The sequence below is a fragment of the Pinus tabuliformis genome, chromosome 5_1 (assembly GCF_031772625.1).
Source record: "Pinus tabuliformis cultivar Carrire ecotype Pingquan chromosome 5_1, CPIR1, whole genome shotgun sequence".
Taxonomy (NCBI): Eukaryota; Viridiplantae; Streptophyta; class Pinopsida; order Pinales; family Pinaceae; genus Pinus; species Pinus tabuliformis.
Window position 1 is genome coordinate 980,836,835 of NC_142305.1, and position 26,575 is coordinate 980,863,409.

The following is a 26,575-nucleotide window of genomic DNA, read 5'->3' on the forward strand; positions in this document are numbered from 1 at the left end:
CATTGCAATGTTGCAAGATGGAAGGTGCGGAATTTGATATGAAATCGGTGCAGTTAAGTGAGCAATCGGTGCAATTAAGTGATCTATCTGACTGCGGAGACAGGTGGCATATGAAATGATGTATCTGACGGTAAAAGTAAATCGGAAATGAAGTGGTGTATTTGACAGTGGGGGCAAATTGGAAATAAAATCTTGGTGTTAGATTGCAAGTGAGGTTTTGGCAGTTGAGTGTGACAGGGACCAGTGCATACCAGCTCCTCTGATGTCGAGTCTTCATGATGATATTTCGTTAATATTTAAAGTAGCAGATTCATCATATTAAAGGATTTTGAAGAAATAGAGTGTAATGACAAAGCAAATTACAGAATACAGGCTTTTCCGTGAAGAGAATACTTGTTCAAAGTATGGCTTTGACACCTGACTTAGGATGACCTGCTATAGTATGCGTTGTTAACAATTCATCAAAATGCAAAACATAATCTCATGCTTCTTATAACAGTGATCCATGCACTAGAGCGTTCCCAGATATCCTTTCAAGATGCGGAAAAGCGACTTCGTTCGGGGATTGGGGTGGGTTGGTAAATAGTCATTTTGACTTTCCATCCATGGATGCATAGTATACACCTACTTGTTGTAAGTTCTCAAACAGGTACCATCAAATTTGAACATGCCCATGTCCTCGAAGAAGTTGCCTAATGCAACAAGAATGCACATACTACTTGCTTGGATAGCCAAGAGAATAACAATGCATGTCGAGTCTTCATGATGATATTTCGTTAATATTTAAAGTAGCAGATTCATCATATTAAAGGATTTTGAAGAAATATAGTTCCGTGAAGAGAATACTTGTTCAAAGTATGGCTTTGGCACGTGACTTAGGATGACCTGCTATAGTACGCATTGTTAACATGTCATATCTAGAAATAGAGGAATTTAGATTCAAGAATTCATCAAAATGCAAAACATAATCTCATGCTTCTTATCTTCATAAGTTGTACAAAAACAAGGATCTAGGGTAAAACTAATAAGGAGATTGAAAGTCTCTTTAAATGTATGATTGTGTTATTAACGATGCACCTTGCTTGATTCCATGAGGCATAGTTTAGATGTTTCTTCAATGACTGGTTGTTTCAATGACTGAATAATCCATGCCATGTAATCTTTGTGATAGTCCACGTCTTTCAATAGGATAGTTATTGCTGATCTTGCTGCTATGTGAAAGAATCTTGCTAAGTGAAAGAATCTAGGGCTCTCTCTGATGTTGCTATCTATGTGAAAGTGAAAAAATATATGGCTTGATCTCTGATTCATGATGATCTAAAATATTGATGACGTAACAGGCAAAATAGGATGATGATCTCCCTTTTCTAACCTACTCATCTGTACATGCGGTAATGAATATATGTTTGCATGCCATAAATATAAACTCTTTAACTAAGACTTCAAACATGAACTTTATAAGGGCCCAATGAAAAAAACAATAAGAACCATGTCCAAGCCCTCCTCAGGTGTTTTGAGGGGCAATATTGGTTTCCCCTTTTCAAAAAATAGCTTCGGTGACTTTACTGGGTCAAATTTCGTGGGTGCCCACCACTTGAACATCGTAAAAAGAAAATAAATTAGGTAGTAATGGTAAAGAACCATTATGTAAGTCGCGACACCCCCAACATATTGTAGACACAAGATATATAGTCATACCTTGGAAAATCTGAATCCGACACCAGCTCATCACGTCAAACTTGCAGAAGAAACCCTTATCAGTAAACTTACAGGGCTGCTGAGGATACTCATCATTTGTCCCTTGTTTCTCATGGCAATTACTGCAACTTGACGTATGGAACATCTGCAATAGGTCCCACTGGAAAATGACGGTGAACTAGACCATCATGTACAAATTATGGAACACACTCCAGGGAAGCTTCATGAGTTGAATTAACTGTAACTATGTCTACTATAGAGTCTACTATCGTTTGAAGACGCGGCCTTTAATCAAGAAACATGTGCTATAAAATACCATATTATTCCAGTTTAGTTAAATAATGGAATGTATGTTTCATCATTAATAAGAAGCAATATAGACTTAGAAATCACTGCCTAAAGAATACTCAGAAATGTCAATCCACCATGATAGAAAAAATTGAAGCTTCAACTTAAGCTGATCCTTATCAATATCCACTCTATTTTTCATGATAGTAGGTTCAATTGTGTTGTTAGACATATGGAATAGTTGTCCCTGCCTTGTATTTTGAATTGGTGTAATTTTACGAACATAAGTACCATGATATTATAGTGGGCATCTTGATTGAATTTTTTGTCTTTTATTAGCTACAAAAACAATAGACCTCACACCCTGCCAAGCATATGAAAGGCCTTTAATCAAGAAACATGTGCTGTAAAATACCATATTATTCCAGTTTAGTTAAATAATGAAATGTATGTTTCATTATTAACAAGAAGCAATATAGACTTAGAAATCACTGCCTAAAGAATACTCAGAAATGTCAATCCACCATGATAGGAAAAATTGAAGCTGCAACTTAAGCTAATCCTTATCAATATCCACTCTATTTTTCATGATAGTAGGTTCAATTGTGTTGTTAGACATATGGAATAGTTGTCCCTGCCTTGTATTTTGAATTGGTGTAATTTTACGAACATAAGTACCATGATATTATAGTGGGCAACTTGATTGAATTTTTTGTCTTTTATTAGCTACAAAAACAATAGACCTCACACCCTCCCAAGCATATGAAATATTCATGATATAGGGTGAAGATAGAATAAAATAACACCCCAAAAAATTCTAGAAATCATCCCCAATTTATTGTTATCACTAGTCAAAATCCATCATAAGGTCAAGAAATCATTGTTACCATGAGAATTGGGAACAATGTTGAACATATATGTTGCATCCTAAGAGGAAAACACAACATACCATGTTTTTAAGAACCATGTCCAGGCCCTCCTCAGGTGTTTTGAGGGGCAATATTGGTTTTCCCTTTTCAAAAAATAGCTTCAGTGACTTTACTGGGCCAAATTTCGTGGGTGCCCACCACCTGAACATCGTAAAAAGAAAATAAATTAGGCAGTAATGGTAAAGAACCATTATGTAAGTGCCGACACCCCCAACATATTGTAGACATAAGATATATAGTCATACCTTAGAAAATCTGAATCCGACACCAGCTCATCAGGTTGAACTTCTTACTCATATTCAATCCTCTTGAAGAGAGTTAACTAGTAAGGGTGTCTTCAATTTTCACACCAAAAAGCAACTAAAACCAATATTTCAAAATTAGCAGGAGAAAAAACATAAAGGAAAGGAGGTTGAACGTCAAACTTGCAGAAGAAACCCTTATCAGTAAACTTACAGGGCTGCTGAGGATACTCATCATCTGTCCCTTGTTTCTCATGGCAATTACTGCAACTTGACGTATGGAACATCTGCAATAGGTCCCACTGGAAAATGACGGTGAACTAGACCATCATGTACAAATTATGGAAGACACTCCAGGGAGGGTTCATGAGTTGAATTAACTGTAACTATGTCTACTATAAAGTCTACTATCGTTTGAAGACGTGGCCTTCAATCAAGAAACATGTGCTGTAAAATACCATATTATTCCAGTTTAGTTAAATAATGAAATGTATGTTTCATCATTAACAAGAAGCAATATAGACTTAGAAATCACTGCCTAAAGAATACTCAGAAATGTCGATCCACCATGATAGAAAATCTGAATCCGACACCAGCTCATCAGGTTGAACTTCTTACTCATATTCAATCCTCTTGAAGAGAGTTAACTAGTAAGGGCGTCTTCAATTTTCACACCAAAAAGCAACTAAAACCAATATTTCAAAATTAGCAGGAGTAAAAACATAAAGGAAAGGAGGTTGAATGTTCACTTGCAGAAGAAACCCTTATCAGTAAACTTACAGGGCTGCTGAGGATACTCATCATCTCTCCCTTGTTTCTCATGGCAATTATTGCAACTTGACGTATGGAACATCTGCAATAGGTCCCACTGGAAAATGACGGTGAACTAGACCATCATGTACAAATTATGGAAGACACTCCAGGGAAGGTTCATGAGTTGAATTAACTGTAACTATGTCTACTATAAAGTCTACTATCGTTTGAAGACGTGGCCTTTAATCAAGAAACATGTGTTGTAAAATACCATATTATTCCAGTTTAGTTAAATAATGAAATGTATGTTTCATCATTAACAAGAAGCAATATAGACTTAGAAATCATTGCCTAAAGAATACTCAGAAATGTCAATCCACCATGATAGAAAAAATTGAAGCTTCAACTTAAGCTGATCCTTATCAATATCCACTCTATTTTTCATGATAGTAGGTTCAATTGTGTTGTTAGACATATGGAATAGTTGTCCCTGCCTTGTATTTTGAATTGGTGTAATTTTACGAACGTAAGTACCATGCTATTATAGTGGGCATCTTGATTGAATTTTTTGTCTTTTATTAGCTACAAAAATAATATACCTCACACCCTGCCAAGCATATGAAATATTCATGATATAGGGTGAAGATAGAATAAAATATTCAAACTTTCACCTATCACAAGATGTATTAAAAAAAGTGAAGCTACGTTTCACACAAAAACAAAAAACCCTTTGCTGATCACTGATCCATGATCAATGCATTGACATCTAATCAGTCCAGGCAGCAAGGAGATGAGTTCTGTTCCTTGAAGATGTGGTAGAAAGAAATCGAATTGAATCATTCTTTATAGCTTGGATTTGCAAGAGCATAGCCAGGGCACAGTTTTGTGTAAGATTCAAATTCACATGTTATTTAAGAAATTGAAAATTTCCAGTTCCTTACTGAAATTATTCACTCAATTGTCAATTAAGAGGAAAGTGTTAAAAAGCACATAATACGCCAGATTCCTTGTCACTTCATAAATTTGCTCACCTTACAGCATATTTTACCTACTTTTAGCTAATAAGGCATAAAATTATGGTTTAAAGACTAGCAAATGCCGTAAAACATTATGTTCTTCACTTCAAAGAAAAACAACAATCAGCTCTTCACTGTAAAGAACAAGAAGACAAACGCAGGGAGTCTGCCACAAAAAGCAAGAAAAATGATGCAGGATACTTTAGAGGCAAACATCATAGAGTCAATTAGTATCAATTAAAGAGCGAGCACGAGCAATGATGAATGAATAGAATTGGAAGCTTATGACCCCAACCTTGTGGAAAATAATATCACAGTGACTTGCGAAGACATATAAAAGTCATGTTACATAATAGAAATTATGCAGACATAGGAAAAAGGTAAAGAACCGAGTACAGTAGTCTAGACTGAAAACACAAATGGTAAGTTAAGGGTTTGAAACATATGAATATGTTGATCATAGCTTCACTTTTTTTAACACATCTTGTGATAGGTGGAAGTTTGATGCTCTGTTTTTATTGAGTCACAATCCTTACATCACCCAATAAGAAACTACATCCAAGCACCAATCTTAATGGTACCACAGTGGTTAGTCACGGAAATGAGACAACTCATCATTCCTGATGTGATAAACATGGAGAACAGAATCCACAGAGGAAACTAAAAGAGATGAATTTGTTTGAGATTGAAATGCAGTATGAAAGCATCAAGCATAGGCATGGTATTGCCAAGTATTTCGGGAAAATATATCAAAGTCATCTCTGAAATTGTGAACCAAGTTTCCCTAGGTCCATCTATCCAATTAGCCTTGAAAAAATATTTCATAGAAGACAACAAAAATATTTTTTAATAGAAGCCTAAACCTCGTTGTACAGGAGGCTCCAAGAATAGTCATGCATTTTCAAAAATATTTTTTTTTTTTGCTCAAGTTGACCAATATTACGGCCCCCTACAAATGTGTATATATATGGTAGTCGTTAAGCATCAAAGGGCAAGAATTTGTGGCATCTTTTGTTCAAGAATATCATTGGAATTTGTCTAAGGCCGAGAATATCTATAGAAGAAGGTTGAGCTGCTAAGATTTTTGGAGCTAATCATTTCATTTTTCTATTGTACTTTACGTTGAAATAAATCAAGTTTCTTAAGCCTATTCTGAGGCCATTCTTGAGCATAAACTAAGCTCATGTCTGAGGTTATTTTTTGAACCTTTGTTTGATGTATTCTTAAGGTAAAATCAAGGCTGATTTGACAAAAAGCCTCCCAACATACCTGAAAGACAATATTCTATTAGGCTGAAATAAGCCAACTAAATTCCGGTAAAAAATCCATATTTGGAAAAGTATATGAGTGGAAATAAAATGCACATTGCATACCATTGTGAGAACAGTTGAATTTTTCAACCAGTTTGGATTTCCAATGAATGAACCTGCAAAGAAAAATCCACAGATTCCTTCACTTCCCAAGTAAGGGCGACGGAAGAGGGTCGTTAAGTCGTATCCGTTGACAGAGGCAAATAAAATTGAAGAGTAAAAATGGAAAAGACTTGCAGTTTGCCCTGAAAAATTGATACTGCCAAAATAATGATTCTCAGAAGTGCCAAAGAGTCTAGATTCTTAAAGAGACTACAAAGTTGGATGCATATAAAATTGTGAGAAAAAAATGGAAAAGATTTGCTGTTTACCCTGAAAGCATGATACTTATATGCCCAAAAAAGGGTTCTCAGAATTGCCCTAAAGTCAAGACACTTAAAGAGTCTTGACAGTGTGTGCAAATAAAATTACAGAAAAACATAACAAGGAAACTCATGAAATTTGCAGGAAACAAATGACACATAACAAATGATGCAAAGGGCACTAAAACTTGCAAAACAAGATCCTACAAACAAAACACAATTGAAGGATTTTCTTTTATGATTGGACAACAACAGCAAACAAGGTATCAAGACAACAAAACAACTAACATTTCCTGGACAGAGATACAGATTGCAAAATTGCTATACCAAATACAATGGAGAAATACTCGCAACATGCCCAAACAATAATGAGAAGTTCATAATTTCTACACCCCAATTTGAACAATAAAACTTAGACAGAACTATAGAAAGCTAACACGCTTTGAGTAAACATGTTCCTACCTGAGACATCAAATGTCCCACCACCAAGATCAAACACAAGTATTGTTTCATTATTATTCTTCTCGAACCCATAGGCCAGTGAAGCAACAATGGGTTCATTGATAATTCTCAGGACTTCCAACCCAGCAATCCGGCCTGCATCCTTTGTGGCCGTTCTCTGAGAATCGTTGAAATATGCAGGAACAGTTATCACAACCTTGTTGACCTTATCACTTAAAAACTTGGTGGCATCATCAACGAGCTTTCTCAAAACCTATATCACAAAAATCCCAACTGCAACTTATTAAACACAAATGCCTATAAAAGCAAAACTTAAATTACATTTTCAAACCAAACCAAATCAGTAATAGCCAAGTGTATCCTAAGACACAACTGCTTGGCAATACAAAACTTAAATTACACCATTAAATTTTTTTTTAGAACCAAACAAATTCAGACGCGTAAATCAACAATTTCTAACCAAGTGTGTCATTCACGGCCCAACGCCCTCACAAAATCAAACTATGCATAACAGGGGCCTGGAACATAATAAGGGAAACATGACCGCATGCACAGCTGTGCACCCATAATTTTACACCAAATGTTTCCTTGTGCCAAGCTATTCTAAACAAAGAAAACCAGTGCTTCATTACATCTGTATAAGCTTTACTCAAATCAAACAGCATATCTACATTATTTTGATTTAAACTTGTAAAATTTAAAACTTGATTTTGTTCATATACTAGCACAGATATGACAGATGAACACAACAGAAAAAGGATTGAATCGCACCAATATCATTAGTATTGTAGGAACATTGGTTTATTTTAAAGTGTCCTGTAAATCCGTCAAAATTCACGTGATCAATCAAAGCAACATGACTCATGTCTAGGCGAGACTTTTAATATCAACTATATTTTAACCATTTACTTATTCTACAATCTCTATTGTGAATCTAACAGAGCTCAACTCACCAACCAAAGAACACTTGCCTTCACTCAAAATTTTATGGGTTTAACCACAATAGCCCTGTTTGAATGAAATTCTTCACAATTGTTTTTGCAAATCAGCAAATTTTATTCTTAAAAGCCTCCCAACATACCTGAAAGACAATATTATATTAGGCTGAAATAAGCCAACTAAATTCCCATAAAAAATCTATATTTGGAAAAGTATATGAGTGGAAATAAAATGCACATTGCATAACAACTGAGAAATGACAATGCAACATGAAATTTCAAATTTAAATAAAAATAAGAAAATAAATCGATTTCAATAAAAATAAAAATGAAAGTCGAAACTTTTATCCACCTTGTGGCCCTACATGACGGCCATGTGCCTAACACCTCTCTCCATAGCATAACACATGCAAGCTCTACAGCAAGCCACCTAAGGTTGCATCAGGTTAACAGCTGTGATCAGGCAGATTGAAACCTGAAACCCGAGCAAGAAGATTGAAACTAGTGTAACATCTGTAATCAGGCTAACATCTGTGATTAGGCATATTGAAACCTGAAACCCGAGCAGGAAGACCCTACAATGTAATGTAACGCCACCTAATAAATCTACCACAAAGCTCTTGCGGAATGTTGCTGCCTGTTAGTGTCGGTCTTGAAAGCCCTCCATCAGCGATCAAAGCTCTTTGCATTTGCATTCGTAGGTGTCTCATCAGTGTCAAATTTTGCATCCCGTTAGGCATGCCATAACCCTGATGGAGGAGCTGGTCTATTTATACCCCTCTTGGCTTTGCTGGATCAGGTCATATCAGTCATTAAGCTTTTTCAAGATTGTCTTGTTTTGTCTTGAGGTCAAAGTCCTAGGTTTAGGGTTTTGGTCATTTATCTCTGCAAGGTCATGTCTTTGAAAATCCATGAGTACTCAGCAAGCCAGAGGGAGGTTGCAAACGTGTTTCTTTGATATTTTTATCTTGTACAGTGAATTTTCACCTTGGATTTAAAAACTTTGTTTTTAAAGCCAAGGTCATTTTCCGAGTTTTTGTAAATAAGTGATGAAATTTCAAAAGTCTTCAGCGGACAAAGTGCAACCTTGGTCCCCTTGCCAAGGTCCCTCAGATGATCTACCTGCAAAAAGAATCAAGTCAAAGCACTCAATGAATCAAATTCAGGATAAAGGAAACCAAAAGTCAGTGTTATAAAAGTGTCAAAGATAAACTTTAGAAAGTGGGTTTATGAATGAATTTTTTTTTAAATGAAACTTATAAAAGCCCAAATTCCCTCCTTTCACTCTCATTGTGCCTCCTAACGCTTGCAAGAGAGGTTTTAGAGAGTGATTGAGAGAAAGGAGCAAAGACAGAGCGATTTCGGGCAGAAGAGAGGGGCGCGACCCGTCGAGCCAGGTGCGCGACCTGTTGGGTGCGCGCGACCCGTCAGAGGGTCTCCCACAGTTCAGAAAAACAACGGGCGCGACCCGTCAGAGGGGCGCGACCCGTTGGGCGTGGTGCGCGACCCGTTGGACTGTTTTGCTGCAAACTCCAAACAAATTCCCTCAAACGCCCTCCAAGCTATCAAATTGTTTGAGGTAGGTGCTCTAAACATGGAATGGTTGCTGGTTATGAATGGTGGATGTCATGAACATGTTAAAATGATCAAAATTTTGCAAGTGAAACTCCTTTATATGGCTGCAATGTTAATGAGAAAACTGTGCTAGGGTTTGTGTTGTTTCAAGCTATTTTTCCCTTTGGTTTGTTTCCCTCCTTTCCCTTTCACTCACACTTATATGTTCATCTCTTTTCCCATATTATTTTACAAATGAAATGCAAATCTTTCCCCATCCCTAATCACTAAAATGAAAACCCTATCCCTCTCCCAAAGCATCAAAAAACAAAATTCAAAACCCTAGTTCTCCTCCACCATATGCATGTGTAAATAACAAAAAATGTTGGTAAATATGTCAGCATGTTTTGTGCATGGTTTCCCTATTTCCCCTATTAATACATGCTTTCATATATGTTTTTTCCCATATGCAATGATCTTTGCAAATGATTTCCCAATTATAAATATGTATTCCTATATGCATAATGATTTGCAACATTTCCCTTAAAAATTCCCTGTTATATTTATATATTCCCATTCCTTGTTAAAAGATCCCTCCCCTAACATTTCCCTCATGTCTTTTTCCCTCAGTTTGTCCACTTTGCTCCTAAACCATGTCAGAAACCGAAACTTATGAGCAAAGTGATGACCATTCATCATCTACAGAGGTTGAGGTACAGAGGAGGCCTCGTAGGGGTGGTAAGGGTGGACATCATAAGCGAGAGGAGCCCACCTCTTTGGCAGAATTACAGGCTTGTCCTATGGCAGTCACTTGTTTTCAGTACATGTCTTGTTATCAGTTTTGTGAGAGGATCTCCCGGATTCAACATCACAGAGAGTTGGCCCGCCTCTTTGTTTTACATTTGCATGATGGACATGTCAATCTAGCAGGGGTAGATTTTACATTGACACCTGAGGTGATCTCACATGCTACGGGGATACCGAATGTTGGTGAGGTGTGGCCTAAGCGCAAGTTGCTAGATACTGTTCACTTTGAGCCTTATGTCCGGCCACCATTCTTGAGACATTTAGCGGGTGTTTTTCCATTCAGATTTCTCCGGAGCGAGTATGCTCCCATCATGAGGCTTATTATGCACTATTTTACCTGTGAGGGCAGATTTTCACAGGTGTACTCATATCACATTCGCCTCTTGATGCACTTCACCCGAGTGAGGATGATGAACATCTCGGTTTTCTTCTTTCAAAACATTCAGAAGATGGTGCCCATGTTACAGAGGAAGACCCCAGCCCAGCAGTACAGGAGCTTATGTCATTATGGTTTGATTCAGCTCATAGTCTTGCATCAGTTGACACAGCAGGGTATCTCATGGGAGGAGTTTATCTCTCGTGAGTTTTTCATAGTGCCACCCCAGCCACATCATGAGGTCATTCATGAGGAGGGAGGACCATCTCAGCAGCCTGATATTCCGGTCACCCGACATGTCAGCTCCACACCTCTGGTCACCTATCAGAAAGGCCCAAGGGCCTTATTTGCAGCAGCCAGGCGAGTACTATCTCCACAGCAGGTGGAAGGGGTCTCGCCTTCATCATCAGCTCAACGAGTGTTATCTCCACATCAGGTGGAAGGGGCCTCGCTCTCTTCATTAGCACAGGTAGCACAAAGGGGAAAATAGCTTATGATTCATGAGGGTCCATCAGGAGTCCCAGACACCGAGGTCATTGATCTTGAGGCCAGTTCTCCTAGCCGAGAGGCAAAGGAGATCATTCAGCATCTGAGAGCTGAAAATGATGCTTTGCAAAGGAGACTTGAGGGTGCCCAATGGACTCACTTACCTGGAGCAGCGGAACAAACAGCTGGAGGAGGAGAAAGCACTTGATGAGCTATGGAGGATTCGTAGTGACCGAGTCTTGAACCGAAGAAGACCCGGTGATCCATTGCCTGCAGACCGAGAGTCAATGCTCATCCAAGTGAATGCATACTTAGAGAGGCTGTTGGCTAAGGCCAACCAAGAGAAAAAGCTGCTGAGGAATATGAAAAATCATCATTGGGCAAGGATGCATGTATGCAAAGCCAAAATGAAAATGTTTCAAAGGAGGTTGACTGAGGCTCAAAAACGGAGAAATAAGCCAAATCCCCTCTGTATCTTGGCTGAGGCTTCACTCAAGGATCATGGCACTCATTAGCCTAGCCACAGCTCAAATCCCAAAAAAATTCTGAAAGTTTTGGGTAATTTTGGCAATTTTTGGAAATTTACAGGTTTTGGCTCCTCAATGGGTCTCACCCCCGGTGAGACCCTTTGTCATGGCAGCTCCTTTTTGCAAAAACTCAGAATTTCTAGATTTTTCATGCAAAGTTACATATTCCTATGGATTGACTTGAGTTTTTATGGAGTTTTGGGCCTCCAAAAGGTCAAAATACATGCAAAATTTGACTTTCTGCCCCTTTTTTGAGTTGCAGAAACCAGTCTTGGGAGAATTAGGTTTTGATAGGGAAAATGACCTCCAAATCCAAAAATTCCAGTTGGGTTTTAAAGTAGACTCATAGACCTTTCCAACGAGCTATCCTGCACCCAATTCTGACACCTGCAAGTGCCTCAAACAGAGCTCCAAAGGTGCGTGACCCGTCAGGCAGGTGTGCGCGACCCGTCAGGCAAACTTTGCCAGATTTCACTGTAACAGCTCGGAAAAGCACAGTTTGACTTGGTTTGACTTTTTGAGGTTAATGATGGTCCTCTTTGATGTAATTATGACACTTTTTAGACACTTTTACCCTTTTGTAACTCTTCTAGAAGGTTCATTTATGAAAAGGGTAAATATTAAATGAATGAATTGGTTTCCTAGCTTATAGAGGCAAGTTGTTTTGACTGCCTAGATTTTAGTGCTCAGTTTAGAATTAGTTGAAACAGCTCCTAGAAGGATGAGCTCGACCCCTAGAGGCAAGGGAAGAGGTTGGATTGCCTATATTATGTATTTTCTTAATCATTTTCAGGGGTTGGAAGGTTGGACTCTTGAGGGAGAAGCTATCATTGTATATTTTCACTGTATCTCTGCAATTTTTGGCTAAGGAAGACCAGGGTTTTGCAGTCATCTTTGGGATTCTTGTGGACTCATGTGTTGATGGTGTGTTTTCTCAATGTTCTTGTAAGCTTTGTTATGTGATTCATTTCCTTTCTTTACTGCTGCACATTAAACAAATGAAGTGTTAAAGTATGAATTCATGCTAGCCATGCTCTGCTTTTAAATTTGTTTAATTTCAATGTTTTCTACTGTCTAAAGGGAATTCAAAGTCATTTTTTGCTCTGTTTATGTCCTCATCTTTCATTCCTGATCATCCATCTCAATCAAAGGCATCAATACGGTCTCCTACCTCGTCCCAAGGAACCCCTTGCAGAAACTGTGTCAAATCCCCGCACCCAAAATTGCAATTCCTCAAATTGCCACCAAAAACCCAAAAAAGCCCAAATCAACCTTTTAAATTAGTTTACTAGCCTAATATCAGTGTTACCTTGTTGGTCATCTCATCCCATTGAAGATCTGCCGAGATTGACCGGAGAGAGCCTTCTCCTGCCCCGTAGGGCTAGCTACGAGGCTAAATGGTTTGATGTAGCCTTGAGGTTTACCTTTCTCAGCCTGAGGTGAAATTTCAAGCGCTAACACTGCCAATACTGCTGAAATAATACAGAGACCCACAAGCAGCACTAGTTCGATTTTCACAAAAGGGGCGTTGGCGGGATTCGATACCATGATGAGGTTGTGCAAAGTGGAGACGCAATTTTGGCTATTTTGTGACCCTAAGTTAGAAGAAGAAGAAGAAATTAGGATGCGAGTCTCTCGGCCATGGAGGGAAGGTGATGGTTTCTCCTATGGCAGAATCGATGAGGGCTATGCGGCCGTGATGTGATTGTAGTTTCTGAAAAAAATAACACCCATCAATGTGCTTCACTAAGAAGATTTCATTTCTGCAGGCGGTGGTTGTTGTACAGGTACAGGATCTGTTCCACCGTCACCTGAAAGTAGTCCTGATGATGAAGATGTTGCTGCAGAGGATTCATTAGTCAGACAGCAAGTAACTGAGGATACGAGGAGTCCAAATGTGGCTGTCCAAGTTCGTGGCCTCATCAAGAGACTGGTCCTTATAGATGAAGCAGAATAAGGCGGGTGTGCCCCAGCTACTTCCGCCTAGACCAATTTGAGGGATGGCTGCTAATCAGCGCTCAATCCGAATCAGAATTGCTGCAATTGACCGGTCTACATCAATGACTTGTTCTGCTGGAAATAAAGGACAGAATTCTGGCCAATATTTTCGGTCAAACTGTTCTCTAGTCACTGAGCGCTTCTCACTATTCCGATAACCCACAGGCTCTGCTCGGGCCAGGACTGCTCGCTCCCTTCTGCGCTCTGATACTCGGCCTCGGCTAAGCTATCCTCGGAAAGGTAAGCTGAGGTAAGCTCTGCCCTCATAACTTAGTATCTTACCAGCCATTCCGCCATTGCCATTTTTGCTATTCCCTTCATGGCAATCAAATTTGGTTTTCTCCTCAGGGCGGTTTCCTGTAATCGGCCAGCTTCTAAAAACCTATTGCCGCGGCATCGTCAGCTGGGCATTTGTCTCTAGCTGCTGGCTGGCCACGGCTGCTCAGGGACCTTAGCGTACGACCTCGGCTCCTCCAAATCCTCCACTCTGCAAGAGATCGCTGCAAAAAGAAACAAGAAGACAGCAAAGGAAGAGCTGGTAGGGCAATCGAAGCAGCGAAATAGGCGGGTTGAGCGAAAGCGGGTACCTGATACAGCAACAGTTGATTCGGCTGTGCCATGCACGGACAGCTGCAACCCCTGCATGCAGAACACCTGCCTGCCAATACGCCCAAACCAAAATTGCAAACAATATAAACTGCAAACAATCCAAACTAATGCTAAGAAACGCTAACATTAAAACACGAAATCCTCCGACGGTCAGCAAAAATAAACAAGCTTAAGGAAAATAACCTAATCTCAGGCCTCTCCCGCCTCGGGAAGAGGTGCAGCCCCTGCATTCAGAACACCTGCCTACCAATACGCCCAAACCAAAATTGCAAACAATATAAACTGCAAACAATCCAAACTAATGCTAAGAAACGCTAACATTAAAACACGAAATCCTCTGACGGTCAGCAAAAATAAACAAGCTTAAGGAAAATAACCTAAGCTCAGGCCTCTCCCACCTCGGGAAGAGGCCAAATAAGATGGCAAACCTAAGCACTTTGGTTATCCGGGCACAGAGTATTTTAAAACCTTGCTCTAACCAACGCATTCTCCGAAATAACACCTGGAATTAATGCTAAATCAACGAAAATTGATTACTATAGTCCCGGCCATTGCCAGATGGCAGGGACTAATAAGTTTGCATTTATTACATTTTATGGTTGATGATTGACATCATTATCACTTGCATTTTTGATTTACAATGAATATGAGTTTTAAACATGTCCTATGTCTCGGGGTCATGTTTTAGTATTAAATATTATTTTTTATTTAATATAAAGGTGAAATCTACTTGTTTGTTGGTGTTTATGTTAGGTTTTGGAGTATGGGGTAATGCCTTTAACTTGAACGCAAATCTCTTTGGTGATAAAACTTTTTCGATGACAGACGTAAGGTCGGGTTATATATATATATATTTTAAGAAAATATAAATTCCTTTGAGTTAATATGAATTGACTTATGGTTAAAATATCTCTTTACGTTATTTTCAGTAAAAGGAACACATAAAAAAGAAAATATAAATTTCTTAAAGTTAATATGAATTGACTTATTGTTAAAATGTAAAGGGAACACATCAAAAACAAGAAGGGCTGTAGACGCAGCAAGTCCCTACCGAATTTGGATAGACTAAAAAGTCAAGATCAGAGAGCAACCTCCATGGTAGTTACTTTCAGAATGCTCCCAAACATATAAGAGATCCAACAAGGCTCCACCAAAACCAAGTCTACAGTCAAAACCAGAGCCGAAGTTTAGAAGTACATGCAGGTTGCCATTAATCCCGGATCCCTTATAATCCAATTACTTGCACTCCAAATATTAGAAAATTAATCAAAATGTAAGTCAAGCCTGGCCAAATCCTGTCTAAAGGAAGACATTAGATTGCAGCTTCAAAAGAGAGAAAATTAGTTTCAGGGGTAGCCTGAGTTTCACACAATCAAAGTTCCATGAGTTTCAAAACCCTGGCATTTTAAAGCAACCCAGATGCTCGGAAAATCAACTGTAGTTCTGGATTGGCCAGAAATTTAAATTGTTAGGTCACTGGATTCCAGCGAGGGAGGGAAGAATGCTACATGAATAGACTGCCCCTTAAGCACTAGGTGTGGGAATGTAAGGCAGCACAAAGATTCTGGGACTGGATAGTAGATGAGTACTACTCACTCTTCATCACCAGCCTTCATTGGCAGGACCCATGAGCTATACTTGGTGATAAGTGGATGATTAAATAGGCAGGGAAAAGCACATGGGACCACATGCAATTATCTGGCATCTCCTTCAAGTGGAAAAGGCAATACCAGGCAAACTTTAGTGAAGATTCAATAAAACTGCTGAGATAGGCACTTTTAGAAAAGAGTTGGGACTCTCCAGATACAATGGGTGCTAAAGCAAATATGCTGGCTTTTCTTGTCGATGTTGGCAGGGGAAGCTTGCTTACCTATGCTGTGACCCAGTAATGCAAAGTTGTATGGTGTATTTTTTTGTGCTTGAAGAAATATAAGTTGTATTCTTGCAGGATGGAAATTTATTTTAAAATTTATTTTATTTGGCTAATCTCATTAGTCTTTAACATGTAAACTGTAAAATATTTGGAAATATTTACCTGACCAGTTCTTCTGTCAAGTTCTTTAGAAAGATAAATCCTACCCTCTGACTCCTGCCACAAACTGATAAGCACAAGCTCTCATCACATTAATGGCCCTTATAAAGTGAGTTTAACACAGCTGATCATGCTAAGCTAAATCACTGCTCCTTATGACAATATGCCACATAACAGCTCCAATGACAAACGAAAAGAAAAAAACAAAAAGACAATCCTCCAGATATATCATATTTTCTATTGAATTCCCCAATAAAAACATACCGTCCAGCAACATAAATGGCAGCCATAACTGCAGCCATGGAGAGCATAATAGTTGATATGCGAGCGCGAAGCATTATACTGCGAGCCTGAGATCCTCTTCCCTTCATTTTGTCTACTACTCATTCAACACCAACAAGACGAATTCAACAAGTTTAGCTCATATGGCCAAGGATCGAAATCAACTTTTAGACTTCAGCACATCAAACTCGCCGGATCACGGAGCTCCATCTAGAAAAGGAGGGGCATACTTCTTAACAGACGAAGATCGCAAGGTCAAAACTTGTAACATAAACTTTCAGATAGAAAATAAGTATTCTGTCAAACAGAACGACAGGACAGACGAATCATATTTAAATACGCAGTATAGAAATATTAAATTTCAAACCTTGGGTTGCAATCAGGGAAAGTTTAAACAAAACAAGCTATAGCTCCGGTATTCATAAAAATTCAAAGATCGAAACCTAATATTTTCCATGCCGTCTGAAATTCTTATTTTTATGATTTAAATAAGTTGAAGATCGAACTCTCAAAATGTTTTTCTCAGATAATTAATTGGTAATGGAAATAAGAGAAGATCAAATACCTAAGAATCATACAAAATTTCACGGAAATTTTGATCTATAGAAAAAATATTATGATATCCTTTCTAATCAATGATTACAAAATAAGTGGAAATTTGAAAACCACTGCAATAGAACACCAATTGAGAAAATGTACCAGGTTTTTGAAAAGGTTAACAATATATGCAACATAAGTTGCAGAGACATGGACTCCACCGCGGAATGAACGAGGCCAAGGAATGAACAAGGCCGAGGTTAAGGAGGGCCTCAAGGAGGGCATGAGGCTGAAGAATGAACAATGTCAAGGTTAAGGAGGGTAGAGTTTTGATAAATGGAACGATGAGACACATAGCCCTCATGGTGGGTCCCACTTAGCGTTTTGTGTAGGATGATTACTATGCTATGTGTAGTTGTAATTTATAAAATTTGCATTTGCATGTGCTACACGTGCCCTCTGTCTCACCGAGAGGTGTAAACAGAGAACGATTGCCTTGAAGAAACTCAATTGCCAAACACAAACACATAGTTTTTCACACTGTCAATTCAACGAGTTATTCTGTTGGTTCAGCATAAGTACCACCAGCAGCACTTGAAGCAGCGGCTTATTCTATTGATTATGACCTTCGTGATCGAGATGCAATAGATCCATCCATAGATCTATCAGTTCTAGTTGTTGATCCGGTTGTTTAAGCCATTTAGTAAGTGGATTAAGCTTTTGACTCTGTTCATTATGCAACTTCTAAAGCTATTGATTGAGCCAAAGATCCATAGCCATATCCCGTAGCATCATATCCTTTAGCTCGAGCATATCCATATCATACAGTTCCATATCTCATCCCAAAGCTATTTGTCGTTGTTCCAATTTCAGTAGAACCAGCAGCTCCAACACCATCTATAGATACATATCCACCAGCACCAAAGCAAGCAGTTCGGGTAGTTCTCTACTGCAACTTCTGACTCAGCGCCCAAGACTTCGGGTAGTTGTACAGTCATGAAGAAGACCAAAGACGTGTTAAGGCCAAGCAACTTCTGACTCAAAGCCCGTGTTAAGGCCAAGCAACTTCCGACTCAAAGCTCGGTTCAATCATGAAGAAGGCCAGGGATGCGTTAAGGCCAAGCAGAGTCCAGACAGGATGGAGACCAAGCTATTGTCCTCGTGAAAGAAGAAGATAGAAGAAGATATCTGAAGATTCATATCAAAGAGTTGTTGGCCCATCAGAAAGAGCCCTCCATCCTCTGGCGACCTGACAATGGTGGGTGAGTTTCCTTCCAAAATCGTAGGTCCAGATTATAAGTAATAGCAAGGACGGCTAAGTTATTTGCAGTTGCAGCAATTGTTGACAGTTTATTGTGATGGTTAATAGCTCTCCCTATTGTGCTATTGCATAGCTCTCCTTTGCCCTAGAACCTCGTTTGCTGGTTAAGCCCTACTTTATTCAACGATATAAGCTTAAGAAGGCTCTATACAATATCTGCAGGCAAGTAAACGATACAAGGTCAGTTGGTCTCATGCAAATTACAACTTTACAATTTTAACACGCAGGCAATTTTGACACGTCATGGCAGGCATGGTGTCAAGGCATGGTCTGAATTCATCTTATACTAATACCCTTATGAGCTAGCATTTATGAGCTAGAATTTAATGTTATCGACTAATGTAAGCATTAGTTTGACAACAGTTTCAAAATGCAAGCAACCAGTTTCAAAATGCGTCAAAATGCTGAGAAAATAGATATGGTTTTGCCTCCCCGCCTCGGGAAGAGGCCAAATAAGATGGTAAATACATCCATATTAAAAAACTTTGATGATAAGTCAAGAGCCAGGACTAAGAAACAAGTCAAAACAACTCAAGTAATGCTAATTGCATTGTTTTCAATTATTATAGTCCCTGGCCATTGCCAGATGGCAGGGACTAAAAAAGATGAAAAGTGAACTTCCATAGTTTTATATATCTTCTCAACGTATACCTCAATTAGGTGTACGTTGAAGTGAGTGAGATGAGTAGAGTAATGTGACGTGTTAATCATCAACAATCAAATGTGACATGTTAATCATCAACCTCCTCACTACAATAATGCTCACGTCACCAACAAGCACATGGAAAATAAAGTGCCTATTATTATTATGTGTTATGAGAACAAGTGGTTGGCTTATTATTATGTTTTAAATGATCATGGTAAGTGGTATCTTTGTAACTTATTTCTCCACATTTTCATGCTTTTTCTTTTCTTTTTCTTCACAATGTAACTACTTGCATTTACATTGTATACTTTCGACCGCTTGCTTTTTTTCTTTCTTTTTCTTTTTTTTTTTCTTCGTAATGTAACCACTTGTTTCTACATTGTATATTTTCGACAATAATTTCTATTGGGTCACTTTTGTAACTCAAAACTATATATATATATATATATATATATATATATATATATTATAGATGTGGCATCTATGTACCATTTTCTATAATTCAAGTTTTTGCAAAAGTACGACGTTAAGTTAATAAATTACAACAGATGACTTGGCATTAGGCATTCTCCTTTTTTATTAGTTTATAACTTTTATCTTTCTTTTTTATCATTTTCGTGCTAGTCACCTCATACGACTCCTTCTAGAGTGTCATCAATATATTTAATGTACCCACTAGCATGATAGAATGACCTATAGGAAACATATCTCTATGTCATAGACCCTTCAAATATCTCTTCAACATTTTCATTTTTCTCTTTGGTGAACAAACTTCTTCAATATTTCCATGTTCTAATAAGAATATCTAATGACATGTGACCATTCCCACCAATTGAACCTTATTAAAAAGGTGAATAAAGAGGTGCACTTATGAGGGCATGAAACTAATGCTGAATCCTTCTTTGATGTACATATAATATTGACTAAACATTGATGACAATTTTCAATGTTATCCACGCAAATTTATTTGAAATTTATCCACTTTAGAAATGCCCCAAAATTTAAATGACACATTGCAAGCCATGGGGCAAGGCATGAGACACAATTATGTGCAAACAAAAGATAATGGCATTACAAAACATTTTGCAGCCAAACATACATAATTAGTTCAAGCACACCTAAGTAATTGTTGACCATGAAGCCCAGGGGGTTATATTAATTAATTACCACCAATGTTGTTAGGTAGTTGGCTAGTTTTGTGTCAGCGAATATTTAATTCAAAGCCACTTTGGTTTGTTGCATTAATCTATGTTGATGAGATTATTAGGGATGTCATCCACGAATTTGGGGAAGCACCCCTTTGGGTTTCCCTATGAAGTTTTCATTGAAAAAAATAATTATTAACTATTCATAATATATAAATAAGAGTAACATCCAATCCACATACCCATAAGGTTATAATGGTCATGTGATTTTAGGCGTGCCAATTTTTTTTCCCTTATCACTTCATTATTGAGTATTGTTGTATAGTTGGTCCATGCAACCATTGCACCATCATAGGGAATATGCCATTATTTATTAAAGCTAAATCATCTTTTTTAAAATCCATCGGGAATTCCCTCTTTAAATTTCCATGAGGTTTCTTTATTTGTTATGTGGTTATTTCTAGGCCAATTTTCTTTTTAATATTTGAAGCTATAAATGTCTTAAAAATCTTATTTTGTTGCCTTTTTAGACAGTATGTGCTTTCACAAAGAAGAATAGACCTTGTCGAATATATGGATTAGGTTGGGTAGATGGGCGATCTTTAGATGATCCAAATATGAAAGCTCATATAATATTGACTTTCTTTACACACCAACTAGCATTCTCTCCACATAGTTAAACAAAAAACTCCAAACCATTAGTAATATGGAAATCATTTGGATAGGACATGTAATCATAGGGCCTTTCCTATTTTCTTTCATAATCCCTTATCTAATCTGATAATTCATTGTCCTAGATTGATAAAATATCTTAATTTTTCATTCAATGCACCTCTCTCCCTTTCTTATGTGAGATCTCTTCAAAGTAAGGCCCGAGAAGAGTACAAAATACACTTTCTTGCATTATGTGAGTACTAAGCATCCATAACAAGATATCAACATTTCTATGTGTGATACTCTTTTGTTGTTAGTTTTGTAATGTTATAGGTCAAGGATAGTAGGAGGGCCAAGATCGTAAATCATTCAAAATTCGCATTGGTGGGCTTCATATTTGTAGCAAGGGTGTTTCCCTCCTGTAGCTTCCAAATTTTGTTATCAACTCGGGGTTAATACAAACTTCAGATGTGTTGTGCACTATATGTGCAAGCCACACACCTTTTCCTTACCATGCAACTATCTACATTAAAGATCCTAGCTAATGGTGGCGTATGAGGCACCCCGAGTCTTACTCTGATTATTTAGGTGAAGGGGAAGTTTACTAATAATTGCTAGTTGTTACCTACCAAAATTGAGAAATTTACTTAACCTTAATTGCAATAATATCCATCTAGTGCTTGAAATAAACTCTATTTTATTATCTGTAGCTTAATCAACTTGAAGAGAACAAACTATTGGAGACAAAATGGAAATACTACCATTCAATCAAATTACATAGATCAAAATTCAAATCACAAATGAAGAACATAGAACATTAGCAAGAGTTGAAGGAAGGATATTGAAATTCTAATTCCCCTCTATTGAGCAACATTTCTTGATATCATCAATTACGTTATGGATAGGATATGCCTTGTTGAGTGAGATATATGTTGAGAAATAGAATTTTGCATTGTTCTATAGGAATAGTTGCAAACCTATACGAAACTTTGCATGCTATAGGAAACTTGTACAGAGGGTTAAAACAAGTAGTGAAAGAAAATGAAATTCCTTTATACTTATGCAAACTACTTGATTAACCTAAAACAAATCATGCAAATCAAATCTATACCTAAGAACGTGACTATGTCATGAAATTAATTTTTTATAGGAAAGTAAATAACCATGTTTTGCAAATTTATCTAACAACAAATTATTAATAAATGATAAAAATGTAGAGAGAGAAATGGAAATAAAGCATAATATAGAAGTTTCTTACTGCCCTTTGAGTGGGCACTCCCCAAGGTATTCAAAGAAACTAAATATGTTCACCAACAATCGACTAAGCAAAAAAACCGTTCCATTAAAATGATAGAAAAAATACATAACCCAATAATTTTGAGTAGTTAGAAGTTTCTTGAGACTAAAAGTAAGAATACAAAAAAAACTCTAAAAAATCATTAGAGAATAGTTCTCCTTGATAGGTGGGCTGATTCTCTCTAGACCCTCAAGATTAGGGGACCTCGTCTTCTGAAGTAATTACGCTAGCCAAATCCGATCTACAACTAGATGAAGTGTCCCTGGGTGAACTTGAGCAGTCTTAGCTGAGTTCTAGTTACCTTGAGAGTAAGAGCTTTGGTTATTTATGAGGTTGTTGGTCAAAGATATTTCATAACATCTTGTCCTATTTAATACACTTTTTGTACCAAAAGCAAACAAAATTATGAGCATGACCATATAATTTGAGAACCTTACTACATTCATAATTAAACAGGTAAAACATCTTAAATGCACATCGAGGTCAAATTATCTATGTTTAGGAAAAAATGGCATTGTAGATGGGCCTATAGGATGCCTATTGCAAGGGCCCATCAATATCAACTAAGAAAATGGATAAGAACAAATCCAATTAATATGATTACCAAAACAAACTCCTATCTTGGATAACTTGGTGCATGTATGCACATATTCCATACAATGTAAATGACCTCTCAACCATGATGTGACTTGATACATACTTGTACACCTTACCATATCTGTTAGAATTTGTTAATCAAGGACACATGTACATCCATGTGCCTAACTTGTTTATGCCTAGATCCATGTGGGTTGGAATTAATGTTCATTTTTCACGAAAAACCATAGGAGGATATTGCCATTGATCACTGAAATATTTAGCTAAACACAATAATTGGTGCTTTAGAGGGAATCTAGGTTTTCAATTAAATATTTATTTAGCTACCAAAATAAACAAAATTTATATAAGCCCTAAGCATTATCTCAATAGGTTGAGGTCTCGTTTCTAAAATCACCTCGCAATTGTGAGGTCACAAGGTCAATTCTCCTCGATGCTCTCAGAGTTAGGCTTCACTAATAAGTCAATAGGAAGTGATCCCTTTGGATGGATCTGCCCAGATGTTTCCCTGAATATGTGTGTGTATGTATATCTATATATATATATATAGATATATATATAATGCAACCTTCATAAGCATAAGAAAAAGATAATAGCCCCAAGGGGTAGCTCAATTGATCTAGAGCCAGACATGAAGTTATTTGATATTATTGCTGATCATGGACTTGACTCTGTTTAATTCCCTTGGGGCAAGGCCCTATAATGAGGGTCGATGGGTTGCCCGATTTACCATCCATGAAATGTGGGTAAGTACTCCGAGGCTTCCCATGCTTTCATTCCAAGTAAAAGAAAAATAAGAAGCTAATAAAAACTAAAAAATAGGTTTCTTTCTAATACAATCTTCATAAGCACAAGAATAAGCTGATAAAAAATGAAAAAAAAAAGGCAATTTGGTTTAAGCCAAAACACTATAACCAAATAAAAACTACATAAATTCTCATTAAAAATCTATAGTCGAAAGTCCAAAAGAACATAAAAACAATAAATAAGGGTTAGGGAATATGGGATAACTCCATCCATGGCTATGTTCAATCATAGGCTTTGTATTTTCAACTTGAATTTATTAGAAAATGCATCTCCTATATGCTTCACAACCATTGAATTTTTTGTTATCTACATAACTCCAAGCTTGTTTACAAGTGAGGCATGCCATCTTTGCAACTTAAATAATTCCTTACAAAAACACATTCTTTACATCCTTGGGATTATAGGCACATACCTCAATATGTTATGTGGAGCACCTATTTTACTTTATTCCTTGATTTTTAATATTGGTTGTGTCCACATTGGTGGCCCATAAGTATTTTGGAAATAATGCTTCAACTCTAAGAGTCCCAATTTTAATTATCAACTTAGGGTTTGTACAAATTTAAGAGGGTTTGACACTATATGTATAGGAATCACTATCTCTTTCCTTTTCTAATCCTCATTTAGGTGAGAGATGTTGTAGTAGAGGTTTGATGAGCAGGAATCCAGTCAAATTGGCAAGCTAACTATGCTATAAGGAAGTGAAATTGCATAAATGACTTGTAGAAATTAAATGGAAAACACCTATGATGATTGTAGGGATGGAAAACACACTTTTTTAGAAAATAAAAGACTTGGAAAGTAAACCTACAATCTATGGTGTAGAAGTTAAAACCATCACTCAAAAATCATATAGTAAAAGTATCTAAGGGAAAATTCAAGAGATCTCTACTCTTCCAAACTTCATTCTCAACAAATAAAACATGTTCTAATATAATAAGGAAACTAAATCGAGAAGTTATTGTCAAATTTGATGAAAAAAATGGGTTGTTTGCTTGCTGCTATAGGATTCCCTATTTTGCTATAGGAAAAACTAGAAAGCCAAAAAACTATTGAAATGCAAATCTAAGATGAGATAATGGGGTAGAAATTATGGGAAATGATATTATTTAGTTGGTAAAAGAATGGAACAATTGAGTCTAAATTTCAACACTATGAAACCAAGTTAACTTTACCTTTGTAATGATAATCTTAGCTGCACAATAAAGCAAGGAGTAGAAAAAATTTAACAATAGATGAAATGAAATGGAAAAATACTTGAAAATGCAATGATAAGAAATATGCGTGATCCAAGATGTTGTAGTGTAGGTTTGATGAGAAATAATCCAGTCAATTTTCCAAGCTAACTCTACTATAAGAAAGTGAAATTGCATAAGTAACTTGCATAGATGAAATGGAACACACCTATGCTAATTGCAAGAAAAAGAAAACACACTTTGTTTTAAAATAAAAGACTTGGTCATAATGTATCCCAAATTGATAAAAAAAGATAAAAATGAGGCTCTAATGCATCAAATAAAGGCATAATAAGTTGAGACTGTGATAAAGGAAATGCCTACAAACTGGTGCAACAACTCTAACCATGGGTCTTCAATAAAAAAATAAAACTAAACACAAAGTCACACCAAATCATGTGCACATAAAAATCTTCATCATATTATTAATTAATCAAGAAAATATCTATAGGAGAAATCATGGCCTATTCATGGCCTCTCATTCCTCACACTCACTCACATACTTCTACATCCCATACCTCATGGGCTCCTCTTAATTTATACAAATGGATTAGAACCCAAGTAGGTCTAGATCCCTTAACAAATTCCAACAATATCTCTCTTGATCCCTAAAATCTCTCATCCAAATCCTAAAAATTCTCTAATTCCACTTTTAACTCAATTAATCCTCTATTCTAGGATCCCCTAATCCCTAAGACCTCTATGAGATCTTTACAGTCTATCATCACTCATATTCTCTCATAATTGAGAATATTTACAATTAAAACCTCACACACATATTTTTCACTCAATTTATTAAAAATATACAAATAAATTAAAAAAATAACACCCCCTAAGTCAACCAAATATACAATGATTTTCTAAAGTACGATTCTCCTGCATCAGACTTCCGATGTAGAAAAGAAAAATTCATAGACTCATGTCTATGAGGTCTGTCACTTTTCTATAGTAATGTGACAACTACAAGTCTAAAATGACTTGCTACCTCCAGGATTCCAAACTCTGTTTTGTCGTTGTTCGTTCAGTCTTTCTTCCTGATGTTATTTCCTTAAATATTTGATTTCAATATCCAATATAGTTTCTGATTGAAGTTTATTGTTACAAGATTGAAATAACAATTCATCATGATTACACTCAGGTTCCACATTCAAACATTTTTCTTGCATATGTGCAATATGTTCATGTTCCAACAACATTTTCATTTCTTCAATTTCAACTTTATTATCATTCTCTATGCTTCCATTGAGCCAAATTTGTTGATTTGAAGGCATATTGTCACATTCTAACTTTGGATTATCCAACCATTCTTCTAGAAATTTTAATTTTGCTGCAATATTACTCATGTTGACATCTGAAATTATTTGATGATTATTAACAACTTCAATTATTTGTTCACCTTCAACATCTTTAACATGTCCTGCATCCACAAACAAGCTATCAATTTTTAAAATACAAGACCTCTCAGCCTCATTTGATGCTTCAAGCATTAGGTCTTCTTGTTATTCTGAATCCTTCATATGATTCAGAAGATTCGTTGTAGATTTCTCCTTTGTATCTTCATTACTTTCAAAAAGAAATGGGCCATGTTCTGGTTCACATACCAAAACTTCATTTAATATGAGTAACTCTTCCTTCAGTTGAGCATTCAATTTACGCTCCCATTTCAC

At 37.0% G+C, this 26,575-nt stretch overlaps 1 protein-coding gene and 1 long non-coding RNA gene across 3 annotated transcripts; both read right to left on the reverse strand.

The window, feature by feature from the left end:
• Nucleotides 1-645: 645 nt before the first annotated feature.
• On the reverse strand, nt 646-4,367 carry LOC149168018 (uncharacterized). 2 transcript variants are annotated; one of them, XR_016260989.1, is made up of 4 exons: nt 3,372-4,367; nt 3,161-3,275; nt 2,936-3,056; nt 646-2,003 (listed from the first exon to the last, which is right to left on the reverse strand). It is a non-coding gene; the product is annotated as an uncharacterized LOC149168018 (long non-coding RNA). The 2 variants fall into 2 exon arrangements; XR_016260988.1 differs by having other exon boundaries at nt 646-3,056; nt 3,372-4,365.
• Nucleotides 4,368-5,889: 1,522 nt separating this feature from the next.
• Nucleotides 5,890-7,836, reverse strand: LOC149168019 (stromal 70 kDa heat shock-related protein, chloroplastic-like). Its single transcript, XM_089433295.1, has 2 exons — nt 7,521-7,836; nt 5,890-7,313 (listed from the first exon to the last, which is right to left on the reverse strand). The coding sequence occupies exons 1-2, from the start codon at nt 7,530-7,532 to the stop codon at nt 7,011-7,013; spliced, it is 315 nt and encodes a 104-aa protein (XP_089289421.1). The 5' UTR covers nt 7,533-7,836; the 3' UTR covers nt 5,890-7,010.
• Nucleotides 7,837-26,575: the final 18,739 nt, after the last annotated feature.